Source organism: Scyliorhinus torazame, chromosome 9 (genome assembly GCF_047496885.1).
Source record: "Scyliorhinus torazame isolate Kashiwa2021f chromosome 9, sScyTor2.1, whole genome shotgun sequence".
Taxonomy (NCBI): Eukaryota; Metazoa; Chordata; class Chondrichthyes; order Carcharhiniformes; family Scyliorhinidae; genus Scyliorhinus; species Scyliorhinus torazame.
This window is the reverse complement of record NC_092715.1, coordinates 7,437,294-7,457,553: the sequence shown is the minus strand read 5'-3', so window position 1 is coordinate 7,457,553 and position 20,260 is coordinate 7,437,294. Positions and strand designations below refer to the sequence as shown.

Here is a 20,260-nt window from a genome sequence, read left to right as displayed (position 1 = left end):
CCCCTCTCTCTCGCACACACTCACATTTACATCTTGCTCACACTCCCCTCTCTCTCACACACACTCCCCTCTCTCTCACACACTCCCCTCTCTCTCTCACACACTCCCCTCTCTCTCACACACTCCCCTCTCTCACACACACTCCCCTCTCTCTCACACACACTCCCCTCTCTCACACACACTCCCCTCTCTCTCACACACACTCCCCTCTCTCACACACACTCCCCTCTCTCTCACACACTCCCCTCTCTCTCTCACACACTCCCCTCTCTCTCACACACTCCCCTCTCTCTCACACACACTCCCCTCTCTCTCACACACACTCCCCTCTCTCACACACACACTCCCCTCTCTCACACACACTCCCCCTCTCTCTCACACACTCCCCTCTCTCTCACACACACTCCCCTCTCTTACACACACTCCCCTCTCTCTCGCACACTCCCCTCTCTCTCGCACACTCCCCTCTCTCTCGCACACACTCCCCTCTCTCTCACACACACTCCCCTCTCTCTCTCACACACTCCCCTCTCTCTCGCACACTCCCCTCTCTCTCACACACACTCCCCTCTCTCTCACACACACACTTCCCTCTCTCTCACACACACACTCCCCTCTCTCTCACAAACACACTCCCCTCTCTCTCACACACACACTCCCCTCTCTCTCACACACACTCCCCCTCTCTCTCACACACACTCCCCTCTCTCACACACACACACTTCCCTCTCTCTCACACACACACTCCCCTCTCTCTCACACACACACTTCCCTCTCTCTCACACACACACTCCCCTCTCTCTCACACACACACTCCCCTCTCTCACACACACACTCCCCTCTCTCTCACACACACACTCCCCTCTCTCTCTCACACACTCCCCTCTCTCTCACACACACACTCCCCTCTCTCTCACACACACTCCCCTCTCTCACACACACTTCCCTCTCTCTCACACACACACTCCCCTCTCTCTCACACACACACTCCCCTCTCTCTCACACACACTCCCCTCTCTCACACACACTCCCCTCTCTCTCACACACACACACCCCTCTCTCTCACACACTCCCCTCTCTCTCTCACACTCCCCTCTCTCTCACACACACTCCCCTCTCACACACTCCCCTCTCACACACTCCCCTCTCACACACTCCCCTCTCTCACACACTCCCCTCTCTCACACACTCCCCTCTCTCACACACTCCCCTCTCTCACACACTCCCCTCTCTCACACACGCCCCTCTCTCTCACACACACACCCATCTCTCTCACACACACACCCCTCTCTCTCACACACACACACCCTCTCTCACACACACTCCCCTCTCTCTCGCACACTCCCCTCTCTCTCGCACACTCCCCTCTCTCTCGCACACACTCCGCTTTCTCTCGCACACGCTCACTCCCCTCTCTCACACACTCCTCTCTCTCTCGCACACACACCCCTCTCTCTCGCACACGCTCACTCACCTCTCTCACACACACTCTCCCTCTCTCTCACACACACTCCCCTCTCTCTCACACACACACTCCCCTCTCTCTCACACACACACTCCCCTCTCTCTCACACACACACACTCCCCTCTCTCTCACACACACACACTCCCCTCTCTCTTAAACACACTCCCCTCTCTCTCACACACACTCCCCTCTCTCTCACACACCTCCCCCTCTCTCACACACACTCCCCTCTCTCTCACACACACTCCCCTCTCTCGCACACACACTCCCCTCTCTCACACACACTCCCCTCTCTCTCACACACACTCCCCTCTCTCACGCACACACTCCCCTCTCTCACGCACACACTCCCCTCTCTCTCACACACACTCCCCTCTCGCTCACACACACTCCCCTCTCTCACACACACACTCCCCTCTCTCTCGCACACTCCCCTCTCTGTCGCACACACTCCCCTCTCTCTCGCACACACTCCCCTCTCTCGCACATTCCCCTCTCTCTCGCACACACTCCCCTCTCTCTCACACACACTCCCCCTCTCTCTCTCACACACGCCCCCCTCTCTCACACGCACTCCCCTCTCTCTCACACACACTCCCCTCTCTCTCACACACTCCCCTCACTCTCACACACTCCCCTCTCTCACACACACACTCCCCTCTCTCTCACACACACACTCCTCTCTATCACACACACTCCCCTCTCTCTCGCACACACTCCCCTCTCTCTCGCACACACTCCCCTCTCTCTCGCACACACTCCCCTCTCTCTCGCACACACTCCCCTCTCTCTCGCACACACTCCCCTCTCTCTCGCACACACCCCTCTCTCTCACACACACTCACCTCTCACTCGCACACACTCCCCTCTCTCTCGCCCACACTCCCCTCTCTCACACACACACTCCCCTCTCTCTCGCACACTCCCCTCTCTCTCGCACACTCCCCTCTCTCTCGCACACACTCCCCTCTCTCACGCACACACTCCCCTCTCTCGCACACTCCGCTCTCTCTCGCACACGCTCCCCTCTCTCTCACACACTCTCCCCTTTCTCACACACACACTCCCCTTTCTCACACACACACTCCCCTCTCTCACACACACTCCCCTCTCTCACACACACTCCCCTCTCTCACACACACACTCCCCTCTCTCTCACACACTCCAGGGATCCAGGGTAATGCTCTGGGGAGCTGGTATCCAGGGTAATGCTCTGGGATCCAGGGTAATGCTCTGGGGAGCTGGGATCCAGGGTATTGCTCTGGGAGCTGGGATCCAGGGTAATGCACTGGGATACAGGGTAATGCTCTGGGAGCTGGGATCCAGGGTAATGCTCTGGGAGCTGGGATCCAGGGTAATGCTCTGGGAGCTGGGATCCAGGGTAATGCTCTGGGGAGCTGGGATCCAGGGTAATGCTCTGGGAGCTGGGATCCAGGGTAATGCTCTGGGAGCTAGGATTCAGGGTAATGCTCTGGGAGCAGGGATCTAGGGTAATGCTCTGGGGAGCTGGGATCCAGGGTAATGCTCTGGGGAGCTGATATCCAGGGTAATGCTCTGGGATCCAGGGTAATGCTCTGGGGAGCTGGGATCCAGGGTAATGCTCTGGGGAGCTGGGATCCAGGGTAATGCTCTGGGACCCAGGGTAATGCCCTGGGGAGCTGGGATCCAGGGTAATGCTCTGGGATCCAGGGTAATGCTCTAGGAGCTGAGATCCAGGGTAATGCTCTGGGAGCTGGGATCCAGGGTACTGCTCTGGGGAGCTGGGGTCCAGGGTAATGCTCTGGGGAGCAGGGATCCTGGGTAATGCTCTGGGGAGCTGGGATCCAGGGTAATTCTCTGGGATCCAGGGTAATGCTCTGGGATCCAGGGTAATGCTCCAGGGAGCTGGGATCCAGGGCAATGCTCTGGGGAGCTGGGATCCAGGGTAACGCTCTGGGATCCAGGGTAATGCTCTGGGAGCTGGGATCCAGAGTAATGCTCTGGGGAGCTGGGATCCAGGGTAATGCTCTGGGGAGCTGGGATCCAGGGTAATGCTCTGGGAGCTGGGATCCAGGGTAATGCTCTGTGATCCAGGGTATTTCTCTGGGGAGCTGGGATCCAGGGTAATGCTCTGGGATCCAGGGTAATGCTCTGGAGAGCTGGGATCCAGGGTAATGCTCTGGGATCCAGGGTAATGCTCTGGGAGCTGGGATCCAGGGTAATGCTCTGGGATCCAGGGTAATGCTCTGGGAGCTGGGATCCAGGGTAATGCTCTGGGAGCTGGGACCCAGGGTAATGCTCTGGGATCCAGGGTAATGCCCTGGGAGCTGTGATCCAGGTAATCCTCTGGGATCCAGGGTAATGCTCTGGGGAGCTGGGATCGAGGGTAATGCTCTGGGATCCAGGGTAATGCTCCGGGGAGCTGGGATCCAGGGCAATGCTCTGGGGAGCTGGGATCCAGGGTAATGCTCTGGAATCCAGGGTAATGCTCTGGGAGCTGGGATCCAGGGTAATGCTCTGGGGAGCTGGGATCCAGGGTAATTCTCTGGGGAGCTGGGATCCAGGGTAATGCTCTGGGAGCTGGGATCCAGGGTAATTCTCTGGGATCCCGGGTAATGCTCTGGAGAGCTGGGATCCAGGGTAATGCTCTGGGATCCAGGGTCATGCTCTGGGAGCTGGGATCCAGGGTAATGCTCTGGGATCCAGGGTAATGCTCTGGGAGCTGGGATCCAGGGTAATGCTCTGGGAGCTGGGACCCAGGGTAATGCTCTGGGATCCAGGGTAATGCTCTGGGAGCTGGGATCCAGGGTAATGCTCTGGGATCCAGGGTAATGCTCTGGGGAGCTGGGATCCAGGGTAATGCTCTGGGGGCTGGGATCCAGGGTAATGCTCTGGGGAGCTGGGATCCAGGGTAATGCTCTGGGGAGCTGGGATCCTGGGTAATGCTCCGGGGAGCTGGGATCCAGGGTAATGCTCTGGGGAGCTGGGATCCAGGGTAATGCTCTGGGATCCAGGGTAATGCTCTGGGAGCTGGGATCCAGGGTAATGCTCTGGGGAGCTGGGATCCAGGGTAATGCTCTGGGGAGCTGGGATCCAGGGCAATGCTCTGGGGAGCTGGGATCCAGGGCAATGCTCTGGGGAGCTGGGATCCAGGGTAATGCTCTGGGGAGCTGGGATCCAGGGTAATGCTCTGGGAGCTGGGATCCAGGGTAATGCTCTGTGATCCAGGGTAATTCTCTGGGGAGCTGGGATCCAGGGTAATGCTCTGGGATCCAGGGTAATGCTCTGGAGAGCTGGGATTCAGGGTAATGCTCTGGGATCCAGGGTAATGCTCTGGGAGCTGGGATCCAGGGTAATGCTCTGGGATCCAGGGTAATGCTCTGGGAGCTGGGATCCAGGGTAATGCTCTGGGAGCTGGGACCCAGGGTAATGCTCTGGGATCCAGGGTAATGCTCTGGGAGCTGGGATCCAGGTAATGCTCTGGGATCCAGGGTAATGCTCTGGGGAGCTGGGATCCAGGGTAATGCTCTGGGATCCAGGGTAATGCTCCGGGGAGCTGGGATCCAGGGCAATGCTCTGGGGAGCTGGGATCCAGGGTAATGCTCTGGGATCCAGGGAAATGCTCTGGGAGCTGGGATCCAGGGTAATGCTCTGGGGAGCTGGAATCCAGGGTAATGCTCTGGGGAGTTGGGATCCAGGGTAATGCTCTGGGAGCTGGGATCCAGGGTAATGCTCTGTGATCCAGGGTAATGCTCTGGGGAGCTGGGATCCAGGGTAATGCTCTGGGATCCAGGGTAATGCTCTGGGATCCAGGGTAATGCTCTGGAGCGCTGGGATCCAGGGTAATGTTCTGGGATCCAGGGTCATGCTCTGGGAGCTGGGATCCAGGGTAATGCTCTGGGATCCAGGGTAATGCTCTGGGAGCTGGGATCCAGGGTAATGCTCTGGGAGCTGGGACCCAGGGTAATGCTCTGGGATCCAGGGTAATGCTCTGGGAGCTGGGATCCAGGGTAATGCTCTGGGATCCAGGGTAATGCTCTGGGGAGCTGGGATCCAGGGTAATGCTCTGGGAGCTGGGATCCAGGGTAATGCTCTGGGGAGCTGGGATCCAGGGTAATGCTCTGGGGAGCTGGGATCCTGGGTAATGCTCTGGGGAGCTGGGATCCAGGGTAATGCTCTGGGATCCAGGGTAATGCTCCGGGGAGCTACGGATCCAGGGCAATGCTCTGGGGAGCTGGGATCCAGGGTAATGCTCTGGGGAGCTGGGATCCAGGGTAATGCTCTGGGGAGCTGGGATCCAGGGTAATGCTCTGGGGAGCTGGGATCCAGGGTAATGCTCTGGGGAGCTGGGATCCAGGGTAATGCTCTGGGGAGCTGGGATCCAGGGCAATGCTCTGGGGAGCTGGGATCCAGGGTAATGCTCTGGGAGCTGGGATCCAGGGTAATGCTCTGGGGAGCTGGGATCCAGGGTAATGCTCTGTGGAGCTGGGATTCAGGGTAATGCTCTGGGAGCTGGGATTCAGGGTAATGCTCTGTGATCCAGGGTAATGCTCTGGGGAGCTGGGATCCAGGGTAATGCTCTGGGATCCAGGGTAATGCTCTGGAGAGCTGGGATCCAGGGTAATGCTCTGGGATCCAGGGTAATGCTCTGCGAGCTGGGATCCAGGGTAATGCTCTGGGATCCAGGGTAATGCTCTGGGATCCAGGGTAATGCTCTGGGAGCTGGGATCCAGGGTAATACTCTGGGATCCAGGGTAATGCTCTGGGGAGCTGGGATCTAGGGTAATGCTCTGGGAGCTGGGATCCAGGATAATGCTCTGGGGAGCTGGGATCCAGGGTAATGCTCTGGGGAGCTGGGATCCTGGGTAATGCTCTGGGGAGCTGGGATCCAGGGTAATGCTCTGGGATCCAGGGTAATGCTCCGGGGAGCTGGGATCCAGGGCAATGCTCTGGGGAGCTGGGATCCAGGGTAATGCTCTGGGATCCAGGGTAATGCTCTGGGAGCTGGGATCCAGGGTAATGCTCTGGGGAGCTGGGATCCAGGGTAATGCTCTGGGGAGCTGGGATCCAGGGCAATGCTCTGGGGAGCTGGGATCCAGGGTAATGCTCTGGGATCCAGGGTAATGCTCTGGGAGCTGGGATCCAGGGTAATGCTCTGGGGAGCTGGGATCCAGGGTAATGCTCTGGGGAGCTGGGATCCAGGGTAATGCTCTGGGAGCTGGGATCCAGGGTAATACTCTGGGAGCTGGGATCCAGGGTAATGCTCTGGGAGCTGGGACCCAGGGTAATGCTCTGGGATCCAGGGTAATGCTCTGGGAGCTGGGATCCAGGGTAATGCTCTGGGATCCAGGGTAATGCTCTGGGAGCTGGGATCCAGGGTAATGCTCTGGGAGCTGGGATCCAGGGTAATGCTCTGGGAGCTGGGACCCAGGGTAATGCTCTGGGATCCAGGGTAATGCTCTGGGGAGCTGGGATCCAGGGTAATGCTCTGGGAGCTGGGACCCAGGGTAATGCTCTGGGATCCAGGGTAATGCTCTGGGAGCTGGGATCCAGGGTAATGCTCTGGGATCCAGGGTAATGCTCTGGGGAGCTGGGATCCAGGGTAATGCTCTGGGAGCTGGGATCCAGTGTAATGCTCTGGGAGCTGGGATTCAGGGTAATGCTCTGTGATCCAGGGTAATGCTCTGGGGAGCTGGGATCCAGGGTAATGCTCTGGGATCCAGGGTAATGCTCTGGAGAGCTGGGATCCAGGGTAATGCTCTGGGATCCAGGGTAATGCTCTGCGAGCTGGGATCCAGGGTAATGCTCTGGGATCCAGGGTAATGCTCTGGGATCCAGGGTAATGCTCTGGGAGCTGGGATCCAGGGTAATACTCTGGGATCCAGGGTAATGCTCTGGGGAGCTGGGATCTAGGGTAATGCTCTGGGAGCTGGGATCCAGGATAATGCTCTGGGGAGCTGGGATCCAGGGTAATGCTCTGGGGAGCTGGGATCCTGGGTAATGCTCTGGGGAGCTGGGATCCAGGGTAATGCTCTGGGATCCAGGGTAATGCTCCGGGGAGCTGGGATCCAGGGCAATGCTCTGGGGAGCTGGGATCCAGGGTAATGCTCTGGGATCCAGGGTAATGCTCTGGGAGCTGGGATCCAGGGTAATGCTCTGGGGAGCTGGGATCCAGGGTAATGCTCTGGGGAGCTGGGATCCAGGGCAATGCTCTGGGGAGCTGGGATCCAGGGTAATGCTCTGGGATCCAGGGTAATGCTCTGGGAGCTGGGATCCAGGGCAATGCTCTGGGGAGCTGGGATCCAGGGTAATGCTCTGGGGAGCTGGGATCCAGGGTAATGCTCTGGGATCCAGGGTAATGCTCTGGGGAGCTGGGATCCAGGGTAATGCTCTGGGAGCTGGGATCCAGGGTAATGCTCTGGGGAGCTGGGATCCAGGGTAATGCTCCAGGACCCAGGGTAATGCTCTGGGGAGCTGGGATCCAGGGTAATGCTCTGGGGAGCTGGGATCCAGGGTAATGCTCTGGGATCCAGGGTAATGCTCTGGGGAGCTGGGATCCAGGGTAATGCTCTGGGAGCTGGGATCCAGGGTAATGCTCTGGGAGCTGGGATCCAGGGTAATGCTCTGGGAGCTGGGATCCAGGGTAATGCTCTGGGAGCTGGGATCCAGGGTAATGCTCTGGGGAGCTGGGATCCAGGGTAATGCTCTGTGGAGCTGGGATCCAGGGTAATGCTCTGGGAGCTGGGACCCAGGGTAATGCTCTGGGATCCAGGGTAATGCTCTGGGGAGCTGGGATCCAGGGTAATGCTCTGGGAGCTGGGATCCAGGGTAATGCTCTGGGAGCTGGGATCCAGGGTAATGCTCTGGGGAGCTGGGATCCCGGGTAATGCTCTGGGGAGCTGGGATCCAGGGCAATGCTCCAGGACCCAGGGTAATGCTCTGGGAGCTGGGACCCAGGGTAATGCTCCGGGACCCAGGGTAATGCTCTGGGGGCCGGGGTTCAAATCCCACCACCGCAGATGGTGAAATTTGAATTGCATAAAAATCTGTCATTGGAAGCCTAACAATGACAAAGAAAGCATTGCCGATTCTTGTAACGACACATCTGGTTCTCTGTCGGGAAGGAAACCTGCCGTCCTTACCTGGTCTGGCCTACATGTGACTCCAATCTGTAGATTCCTAAATGCCCTCCGACATGGCCGAGCAAACCAAGGGTAAAAATGCTGACCCAGCCCAGCGACAGCCACATCCCAGGAATGAATTTTAAAAATGCAATCTTGTACCAGAGTATTGATGTGGCTGGTCCAGTTTAATTACTGATAGTGGGGGACTCAGTGATGGGGACAGTAATTTCAGTCAACATCAAGGGGCAATGGTTCCATTCTCTCTTGGTGCTGCACGGCACGACAAACACTTTCTAATTCTCAGCCCAAGCTCTGTGTTACAGGCTCTGGGATCTCCCTGAGCCTTGCTCCATGCCCCTCTCCCCATGTACACACCGACCATCCTGCGCCCGTACCCCCTAACCCCACCTCCCCAGCCACTCCCCATGTTCCTCAATTCCACCAAACTGTATCCCTGCCTTCCCTGATTCCAGAACTCGGGTTAGTCTGTTGAGGACACAGGTACCTCCTGACATTGTTTCTCACTCTGGGATTCCTATTTGTTAACTGGATCCCAGATGCTACCCCTCCCCAGCTGCATCTCAAAGTGGCCCACGTGAGTTACCTGTGGCCAGTGCCTGTCAGCTGCTGGATACTGTCCTGCCATTCACTGAGATCCTGGCATTCTCCCGATATATTGTCGCTCGTGTCTCCATCACCCTGGTTCTGGCTTCTTCTGGTGTCTGTCAAAGAGCTTCTGCTCAAACTTGTCCCCAAGGAAAACCAATCGTACGGCTGGTCTTCTTGGTCCCTCAAACTCTCTTCAGCTCGTTCCCATACGTGCTGTTCAGTGGGGCCAATGCTCTGCACGATCCGTTTCAGCATTTTCACCTTCTGTCGATACAGATCCTGCAGCAAGACTGACATCATCTCCTCTCCATCGGGACCTGAGAAACAAAAGAGGTTTCAGCGTTCACCAACGCCATCTACTTTCACCTCTGTAAGTTCACCTAACTCCACAACGACCTCAATCTAACTGCTGCGGAAACCCCTCCCCGGATTTTGTTGCCGCACACTTCACTATTCCTAACACACGCCACGTGGACTGACAGCTTCTACTGGGCAAAACCCGAGGTCAGCTTAAACTGCTCCAGTCCAAACTCACACAAATCCCGTTCAGCTGGCGGACACGTTCACTCGAATGGGGGCCAATGTCTCAATTCAGAATCATAGAATTACTACCGCACTTTCAGCCCGCTGTGTGTGTTTCTAGCCCTCCATAGAGCCACTCAGCTAGTGTCACCCCCACCCTCTCCCCATATCTCTGCACATTATTTTGCTTCACATAATAATCCAATTCAATTTTGAAAGCCATGTCTCCACCACACTCTCAGACAGAACATTCCGGATCCTAACCGCTCGCTGTGTGAATCTGTCTCTCTCACTCTCAGACAGAACATTCCGGATCCTAACCACTCGCTGTGTGAACCTGTCTCTCTCTCTCAGACAGAACATTCCGGATCCTAACCACTCGCTGTGTGAATCTGTCTCTCTCTCAGACAGAACATTCCGGATCCTAACCACTCGCTGTGTGAATCTGTCTCTCTCTCAGACAGAACATTCCGGATCCTAACCACTCGCTGTGTGAATCGGTCTCTCTCACTCTCAGACAGAACATTCCGGATCCTAACCACTCGCTGTGTGAATCTGTCTCTCTCACTCTCAGACAGAACATTCCGGATCCTAACCGCTCGCTGTGTGAATCTGTCTCCACCACACTCTCAGACAGAACATTCCGGATCCTAACCACTCGCTGTGTGAATCTGTCTCTCTCTCAGACAGAACATTCCGGATCCTAACCACTCGCTGTGTGAATCTGTCTCTCTCTCAGACAGAACATTCCGGATCCTAACCACTCGCTGTGTGAATCTGTCTCTCTCACTCTCAGACAGAACATTCCGGATCCTAACCACTCGCTGTGTGAATCTGTCTCTCTCACTCTCAGACAGAACATTCCGGATCCTAACCACTCGCTGTGTGAATCTGTCTCTCTCACTCTCAGACAGAACATTCCGGATCCTAACCACTCGCTGTGTGAATCTGTCTCTCTCACTCTCAGACAGAACATTCCGGATCCTAACCACTCGCTGTGTGAATCTGTCTCTCTCACTCTCAGACAGAACATTCCGGATCCTAACCACTCGCTGTGTGAATCTGTCTCTCTCACTCTCAGACAGAACATTCCGGATCCTAACCACTCGCTGTGTGAATCTGTCTCTCTCACTCTCAGACAGAACATTCCGGATCCTAACCACTCGCTGTGTGAATCTGTCTCTCTTTCTCTTAGACAGAACGGTAACACGGTAGCATTGTGGATAGCACAATTGCTTCACAGCTCCAGGGTCCCAGGTTCGATTCCAGCTTGGGTCACTGTCTGTGCGGAGTCTGCACATCCTCCCCGTGTGTGCGTGGGTTTCCTCCGGGTGCTCCGGTTTCCTCCCACAGTCCAAAGATGTGCAGGTTAGGTGGATTGGCCATGATAAATTGCCCTTAGTGTCCAAAATTGCCCTTAGTGTTGGATGGGGTTATGGGGATAGGGTGGAGGTGTTGACCTTGGGTAGGGTGCTCTTTCCAAGAGCTGGTGCAGACTCGATGGGCCGAATGGCCTACTTCTGCACTGTAAATTCTATGATAATCTATGATAACATTCCGGATCCTAACCACTCGCTGTGTGAATCTGTCTCACTCACTCTCAGACAGAACATTCCGCATCCTAACCACTCGCTGTGTGAATCTGTCTCTCTCACTCTCAGACAGAACATTCCGGATCCTAACCACTCGCTGTGTGAATCTGTCTCCCGCACTCTCAGACAGAACACTCCGGATCCTAACCACTCGCTGTGTGAATCTGTCTCACTCTCAGACAGAACATTCCGGATCCTAACCACTCGCTGTGTGAATCTGTCTCTCTCACTCTCAGACAGAACATTCCGGATCCTAACCACTCGCTGTGTGAATCTGTCTCTCTCACTGTCAGACAGAACATTCCGGATCCTAACCACTCGCTGTGTGAATCTGTCTCTCTCACTCTCAGACAGAACATTCCGGATCCTAACCACTCGCTGTGTGAATCTGTCTCTCTCTCAGACAGAACATTCCGGATCCTAACCACTCGCTGTGTGAATCTGTCTCTCTCTCAGACAGAACATTCCGGATCCTAACCACTCGCTGTGTGAATCTGTCTCACTCACTCTCAGACAGAACATTCCGGATCCTAACCACTCGCTGTGTGAATCTGTCTCTCTCACTCTCAGACAGAACATTCCGGATCCTAACCACTCGCTGTGTGAATCTGTCTCTCTCACTCTCAGACAGAACATTCCGGATCCTAACCACTCGCTGTGTGAATCTGTCTCTCTCACTCTCAGACAGAACATTCCGGATCCTAACCACTCGCTGTGTGAATCTGTCTCTCTCACTCTCAGACAGAACATTCCGGATCCTAACCACTCGCTGTGTGAATCTGTCTCTCTCACTCTCAGACAGAACATTCCGGATCCTAACCACTCGCTGTGTGAATCTGTCTCTCTCACTCTCAGACAGAACATTCCGGATCCTAACCACTCGCTGTGTGAATCTGTCTCTCTCACTCTCAGACAGAACATTCCGGATCCTAACCACTCGCTGTGTGAATCTGTCTCTCTCACTCTCAGACAGAACACTCCGGATCCTAACCACTCGCTGTGTGAATCTGTCTCACTCTCAGACAGAACATTCCGGATCCTAACCGCTCGCTGTGTGAATCTGTCTCTCTCACTCTCAGACAGAACATTCCAGACCCTAACCACTCGCTGTGTGAATCTGTCTCTCTCACTCTCAGACAGAACATTCCGGATCCTAACCACTCGCTGTGTGAATCTGTCTCTCTCTCTCTCAGACAGAACATTCCGGATCCTAACCACTCGCTGTGTGAATCTGTCTCTCTCTCTCAGACAGAACATTCCGGATCCTAACCACTCGCTGTGTGAATCTGTCTCTCTCTCTCAGACAGAACATTCCGGATCCTAACCACTCGCTGTGTGAATCTGTCTCACTCTCAGACAGAACATTCCGGATCCGAACCACTCGCTGTGTGAATCTGTCTCACTCACTCTCAGACAGAACATTCCGGATCCTAACCACTCGCTGTGTGAATCTGTCTCTCTTACTCTCAGACAGAACATTCCGGATCCTAACCACTCGCTGTGTGAATCTGTCTCTCTCGCTCTCAGACAGAACATTCCGGATCCTAACCATTCGCTGTGTGAATCTGTCTCTCACTCTCAGACAGAACATTCCAGATCCTAACCGCTCGCTGTGTGAATCTGTCTCTCTCGCTCTCAGACAGAACATTCCGGATCCTAACCACTCGCTGTGTGAATCTGTCTCTCTCGCTCTCAGACAGAACATTCCGGATCCTAACCACTCGCTGTGTGAATCTGTCTCTCACTCTCAGACAGAACATTCCGGATCCTAACCACTCGCTGTGTGAATCTGTCTCTCTCTCTCTCAGACAGAACATTCCGGATCCTAACCACTCGCTGTGTGAATCGGTCTCCGCCACACTCTCAGACAGAACATTCCGGATCCTAACCACTCGCTGTGTGAATCTCTCCCACTCTCAGACAGAACATTCCGGAACCTAACCACTCGCTGTGTGAATCTGTCTCTCTCACTCTCAGACAGAACATTCCGGATCCTAACCACTCGCTGTGTGAATCTGTCTCTCTCACTCTCAGACAGAACATTCCGGATCCTAACCACTCGCTGTGTGAATCTGTCTCTCTCGCTCACAGACAGAACATTCCGGATTCTAACCACTCGCTGTGTGAATCTGTCTCTCTCACTCTCAGACAGAACATTCCGGATCCTAACCACTCGCTGCGTGAATCTGTCTCTCTCACTCTCAGACAGAACATTCCGGATCCTAACCACTCGCTGTGTGAATCTGTCTCTCTCGCTCTCAGACAGAACATTCCGGATCCTAACCACTCGCTGTGTGAATCTGTCTCTCTCACTCTCAGACAGAACATTCCGGATCCTAACCACTCGCTGTGTGAATCTGTCTCTCTCACTCTCAGACAGAACATTCCGGATCCTAACCACTCGCTGTGTGAATCTGTCTCACTCTCAGACAGAACATTCCGGATCCTAACCACTCGCTGTGTGAATCTGTCTCTCTCACTCTCAGACAGATCTACTCCCATTTGGAAGCAAATGGACGCATTAGTGAGAGGCAGCATGGTTTTGTGAAGGGGAGGTCGTGTCTCACTAACTTGATAGAGTTTTTCGAGGGGGTCACAAAGATGATTGATGCAGGTAGGACAGTGGATGTTGTCTATATGGACTTCAGTAAAGCCTTTGACAAGGACCCTCATGGTAGACTGGTACAAAAGGTGAAGTCACACGGGATCAGGGGTGAGCTGGCAAGGTGGATACAGAATTGGTTAGGTCAGAAGAAGTCTTACAACACCAGGTTAAAGTCCAACAGATTGTTTCGATATCACTAGCTTTCGGAGCGCTGCTCCTTCCTCAGGTGCAGCGCTCTGAAAGCTAGTGATATCGAAACAAACCTGTTGGACTTTAACCTGGTGTTGTAAGACGTCGTACTGTGCTCACCCCAGTCCAACGCCGGCATCTCCACATCATAGGTCATAGAAGGCAGAGAGTAGCAATGGAAGGGTGCTTTTCTGATTGGAGGGCTGGAACTGGTCTGATTAGTAAGTTTGCAGACGACACAAAGGTTGGTGGAATTGCGGATAGCGATGAGGACCGTCAGAGGATACAGCAGGATTTAGATCGTTTGGAGACTTGGGCGGAGAGATAGCAGATGGAGTTTAATCCGGACAAATGTGAGGTAATGCATTTTGGAAGGTCTAATGCAGGTAGGGAATATAGAGTGAATGGTAGAACCCTCAAGAGTATAGAAAGTCAGAGAGATCTAGGAGTACAGGTCCACAGGTCACTGAAAGGGGCAACACAGGTGGAGAAGGTAGTCAAGAAGGCATACGGCATGCTTGCCTTTATTGGCCGTGGCATTGAGTATAAAAATTGGCAAGTCATGTTGCAGCTGTATAGAACCTTAGTTAGGCCACACTTGGAGTATAGTGTTCAATTCTGGTCACCACACTACCAGAAGGATGTGGAGGCTTTAGAGAGGGTGCAGAAGAGATTTACCAGGATGTTGCCTGATATGGAGGGCATTAGCTATGAGGAGCGGTTGAATAAACTCGGTTGGTTCTCACTGGAACGACGGAGGTTGAGGGGCGACCTGATAGAGGTATACAAAATTATGAGGGGCATAGAAAGAGTGGATAGTCAGAGGCTTTTTCCCAGGGTAGAGGGGTCAATTACTAGGGGGCACAGGTTTAAGGTGCGAGGGGCAAGGTTTACAGGAGACGTACGAGGCAAGTTTTTTTACACAGAGGGTAGTGGGTGCCTGGAACTCGCTACCGGAGGTGGTGGTGGAAGCAGGGACGATAGTGACATTTAAGGGGCATCTTGACAAATACATGAATAGGATGGGAATAGAGGGATGTGGACCCAGGAAGTGTAGAAGATTGTAGTTTAGTCGGGCAGCATGGTCAGCACGGGCTTGGAGGGCCGAAGGGCCTGTTCCTGTGCTGTACTTTTCTTTGTTCTTTGAGAACAGACCCAAAGTCTGGGCTTTTCACAGTAAATTCATTGAAGCCTACTTGTGACAATAAGCAATTACTATTAAACTCCAACGAGTACAGACCCAGAGTCCTCAACCATTCCTCATACAACAAGTTCTTCATTCCAGGGATCATTCTTGTGAACCTCCTCTGGCCCTTCTCCAAGGCCAGCACATCCTTCCTTAGATACGGGGCCCAAAACTGCTCACAATACTCCAAATGGGGTCTGGCCAGAGCCTTATACAGCCCCAGAAGTACATCCCTGGTCTTGTATTCTAGCCCTCTCGACATGAATGCTCACATTGCATTTGCCTTCCTAACTGCCGACTGAACCTGCACGTTAACCTTAACAGAATCGTGAACAAGGACTCCCAAGTCACTTTGTGCTTCTGATTTCCGAAGCATTTCCCCATTTAGAAAATAGTCTATGCCTCCATTCCTCTTTCCAAAGTGCAGAACCTCACACTTTTCCACATTGTCTTCCATCTGTCACTTCTTTGCCCACTCTCCTAGCCTGTCCAAGCGTTTCTGAGGTCCCCCTGCTTCCTCAATACTACCTGTCCCTCTCCAGGTCCTTGTATCATCTGCAAACTTAGAGTCCAGATGACTCTTCTTCTGAGCTAAACAGAGGGTGAAAAGTAATGTTCTTTATAGTCAGGCAATGAGTTCCAGATACCCAACGTCCTATGGGTGAAAAAGGTTTTCCTCAAATCTCCCAGGTGGCTATTCATTCTGTCCTGAATTATCGTTTCTCTGCTTCCCCACCCGAGGTTAGGTTGACAGGTCTGTGGTTGCTGTACTTTTGTAGTAATTTGTACTTTGAATTTTTAAATTCTCATCCTTCTCTTCAATTCCTCCCCCACGGCTTCTCCCTGTAACCTCCTCTGGTACTCCAACCCTCCAAGATATGTGTTCTTTCATTTCTACCCAATCAGTGAGATTGGCCGGGATTTCCTTACCGCGCACTGTGCTGTGACGCAGCCGTTGCTGAAGTGAGTGATATTTGTCCCTGAGAGGCACCCGCACATCTTCCGCGTCGGGAAAAGCCCCCACCAGGATTTCAGCGACCTAAGCAAACAGGGAAAAGGGCAGAGGTCAGGCAGAAAGAAGTGTTCTGCAAAACATCCCATCATAATCCAGGTCACAATGATACCCCCGCGGGCCTGAGGAGGTGGGGGTGAGCTGCCACCTTGAACCGCTGTAGTCTATGTGGTGTAGGTACACCCACTGTGCTGTTAGCGAGGGAGTTCCAGGAGTTGCCCCAGCGACAGTGAAGGGACGGCGCTATATTTCCCAGTCAGGGTGGTGAGTGACTTGGAGGGGAACCTCCAGGTGGTGGGGTTCCCAGGTATCTGCTGCTCTTGTCCGCCCTAGGGTAGAGGTTGCGGGTTTAGAAGGTGGCATCGAAGGAGCTTTGGCAAGTTGCGGCAGTGCATCTTATAGATGGTACACGCGGCTGTTATCGCGCGTTGGTGATGTAGGGAGGGAATGTTTGAGGCGGGCGTCTCCTCTCAGTGGGTTGTTTTCTGCTCGAGTGTTGTTGGAGCTGCGCTCATCCAGGCAAGTGGAGAGTATTCCATCACACTCCTGACTTGTGCCTTGTAGATGGTGGACAGGCTTTGGGTGGTCAGGAGGTGAGTTACTCGCTGTAGGATTCGTAGCCTTTTGACCTGACCTGGTAGCCACAGGATTAATGTGGCTGGGTCCAGTTCAGTTTCTGATCAATGGTAACCCCCAGGGTGTTCATTGTGGGGGATTCAGCGATGGTAATGCCATTGAATGTCAAGGGGCGATGGTCATTGCCGGGCACTTGTGTTGTGCGAATGTAACTTGTCACTTGTCAGCCCGAGCCTGGATATTGTCCAAGTCTTGCTGCATTTGGACACGGACTGCTTCATTATCTGAGGAGTCATGAATGGTGCTGAACATTCTGACCTGATGGCGGGGGGGGAAGGTCATTGATGAAGCAGTTGAAGATGGTTGGGCCGAGAACACTACCCTGAGGAACTCCTGAAGCAATGTCCTGGCCTCTCTGCCCTCCCCAGGGGTCTTCCTGTCTCGGCCCTTTCCCCATGGCCCACAGTAAATACATCACATTTTGCTCGGTGATGTGCTCCTACCTTTCTGATTGGAGGCAGCTCACTAACCAAGCTGAGGATGATGTCCTGTAAGAGCTCCTCCACATTCATGAACCGTGCAAAGGGCAGCATTCGACAGGCCCAGCACAGGGAATTCAGGCAATGGTCACTCACAGCAGCATCGTACTCCGCTGTCGCTTCAGAGTCCTGAAAACACATTAAACTCAGCAATGTGGTTGACATGAGTAACTAGTCCACTCTCCAGACAGTAATAATTAACTAGATTTACCATCTTACATAAAGGAAACTTTGTCACTTGTTCCTCTTCTTTCCTAAAATTTTAGAAACCCGCCTCTGTTTTTCAAGATGTGAGCTTGCTGGAAAGGTCAGCATTTATTACCCATCCCTAATTAACGGGGTGATCTATTAACTACTATTATAGCAGCGGAAACTTACTGTCTATACTCAGAATGAAAAGTTATTAAACAAGTTGTCTGAATACAGCCGGATTTACGTCTACTTAGCCGTCAATGTGACCAAGGCACACCCCAGCATCTCGCAATCCAGCTGTGACCAGATCCCCACTCGCAATCCAGCTGTGACCAGATCCCCACTCGCAATCCAGCTGTGACCAGATCCCCACTCGCAATCCAGCTGTGACCAGATCCCCACTCGCAATCCAGCTGTGACCAGATCCCCACTCGCAATCCAGCTGTGACCAGATCCCCACTCGCAATCCAGCTGTGACCAGATCCCCACTCGCAGTCCAGCTGTGACCAGATCCCCACTCGCAATCCAGCTGTGACCAGATCCCCACTCGCAATCCAGCTGTGACCAGATCGCCAGCACTCGCAATCCAGCTGTGACCAGATCGCCAGCAACTCGCAATCCAGCTGTGACCAGATCCCCACTCGCAATCCAGCTGTGACCAGATCCCCACTCGCAATCCAGCTGTGACCAGATCCCCACTCGCAATCCAGCTGTGACCAGATCGCCAGCAACTCGCAATCCAGCTGTGACCAGATCCCCAACAACTCGCAATCCAGCTGTGAACTGATCGCCAGCAACTCGCAATCCAGCTGTGAACTGATCGCCAGCAACTCGCAATCCAGCTGTGACCAGATCCCAACTCGCAATCCAGCTGTGAACAGATCGCCAGCAGCTCGCAATCCAGCTGTGACCAGATCCCAACTCGCAATCCAGCTGTGAACAGATCGCCAGCAGCTCGCAATCCAGCTGTGACCAGGTCCCCACTCGCAATCCAGCTGTGACCAGGTCCCCACCAGATGCCCAGCAACTCGCAATCCAGCTGTGATTAGATCCCCAGCAACTCGCAATCCAGCTGTGGCCAGATCCCCACTCGCAATCCAGCTGTGACCAGATCCCCACTCGCAATCCAGCTGTGACTAGGTCCCCAGCAACTCGCAATCCATCTGTGACCAGATTCCCACCAGATCCCCAGCAACTCGTAATCCAGCTGTGAACAGATCGCCAGCAACTCGCAATCCAGCTGTGAACAGATCCCCAACAACTCGCAATCCAGCTGTGAACAGATCGCCAGCAACTCGCAATCCAGCTGTGAACAGATCCCCAACAACTCGCAATCCAGCTGTGAACAGATCGCCAGCAACTCGCAATCCAGCTGTGAACAGATCACCAGCAGCTCGCAATCCAGCTGTGACCAGGTCCCCACCAGATGCCCAGCAACTCGCAATCCAGCTGTGATTAGATCCCCAGCAACTCGCAATCCAGCTGTGGCCAGATCCCCACTCGCAATCCAGCTGTGACCAGATCCCCACTCGCAATTCAGCTGTGAATAGGTCCCCAGCAACTCGCAATCCATCTGTGACCAGATTCCTTCCAGATCCCCAGCAACTCGTAATCCAGCTGTGAACAGATCGCAAGCAACTCGCAATCCAGCTGTGAACAGATCCCCAAAACTCGCAATCCAGCTGTGAACAGATCGCCAGCAACTCGCAATCCAGCTGTGACCAGAACCCCAACAACTCGCAATCCAGGTGTGACCAGATCACCAGCAACTCGCAATCCAGCTGTGACCAGATCCCCAACAACTCGCAATTCAGCTGTGAACAGGTCACCAGCAACCTGCAATCCAGCTGTGACCAGATTCCCAGCAGCCCGCAATCCAGCTGCGACCAGATCCCCAACAACTCGCAATCCAGCTGCGACCAGACTTCCAGCCACTCGCAATCCAACTGTGACAAGGTCCCCACAAGATCCCAGAAACTCGTAATCCAGCTGTGACCAGATCCCCACTCTCAATCCAGCTGTGACCAGATCCCCAACAACTCGCTATCCAGATGTGAACTGATCGCCAGCAACTCACAATCCAGCTGTGACCAGATCCCCACTCGCAATCCAGCTGTGACCAGATCACCAGCAACTCGCAATCCAGCTGTGACCAGATCCCAACTCGCAATCCAGCTGTGACCAGGTCCCCACCAGATGCCCAGCAACTCGCAATCCATCTGTGGCCGGACCCCCACTCGCAATCCAGCTGTGACCAGATCCCCAGCACCTCGCAATCCGCCTGTGACCAGATTCCCACCAGATCCCCAGCAACTCGCAATCCATCTGTGACCCAATCCCCAACAACTGGCAATCTAGCTGTGACCAGATCCCCAGCAACTCGAAATCCAGCCGTGACCAGATCCCCAGCAACTCGAAATCCAGCCGTGACCAGATCCCCACTCGCAATCCAGCTGTGACTATGTCCCCAGCAACTCGCAATCCAGCTGTGACCAGATCCCCAGCAACTCGAAATCCAGCCGTGACCAGATCCCCAGCAACTCGCAATCCAGCTGTGACCAGATTTCCAGCCACTCGCAATCCAACTGTGACAAGGTCCCCACAATATCCCAGTAATTCACAATCCAGCTGTGACCAGATCCCAACTCGCAATCCAGCTGTGACCAGATT

At 54.0% G+C, this 20,260-nt stretch overlaps 1 protein-coding gene across 1 annotated transcript in view; it reads right to left on the bottom strand.

Annotated features, from left to right (window-relative positions):
- LOC140429943 (ciliogenesis and planar polarity effector 1-like) overlaps positions 1-20,260 on the bottom strand; it is a 687,141-nt gene that overhangs the window by 237,162 nt on the left and 429,719 nt on the right. Inside the window, exons 22-24 of the mRNA XM_072517533.1 lie at positions 17,363-17,527; positions 16,202-16,310; positions 9,173-9,494 (exon numbers count right to left, since the gene is read on the bottom strand). Of these exons, the coding sequence (XP_072373634.1) occupies positions 9,173-9,494; positions 16,202-16,310; positions 17,363-17,527 (596 nt within the window). The remainder of the gene's footprint in view (positions 1-9,172; positions 9,495-16,201; positions 16,311-17,362; positions 17,528-20,260) is intronic.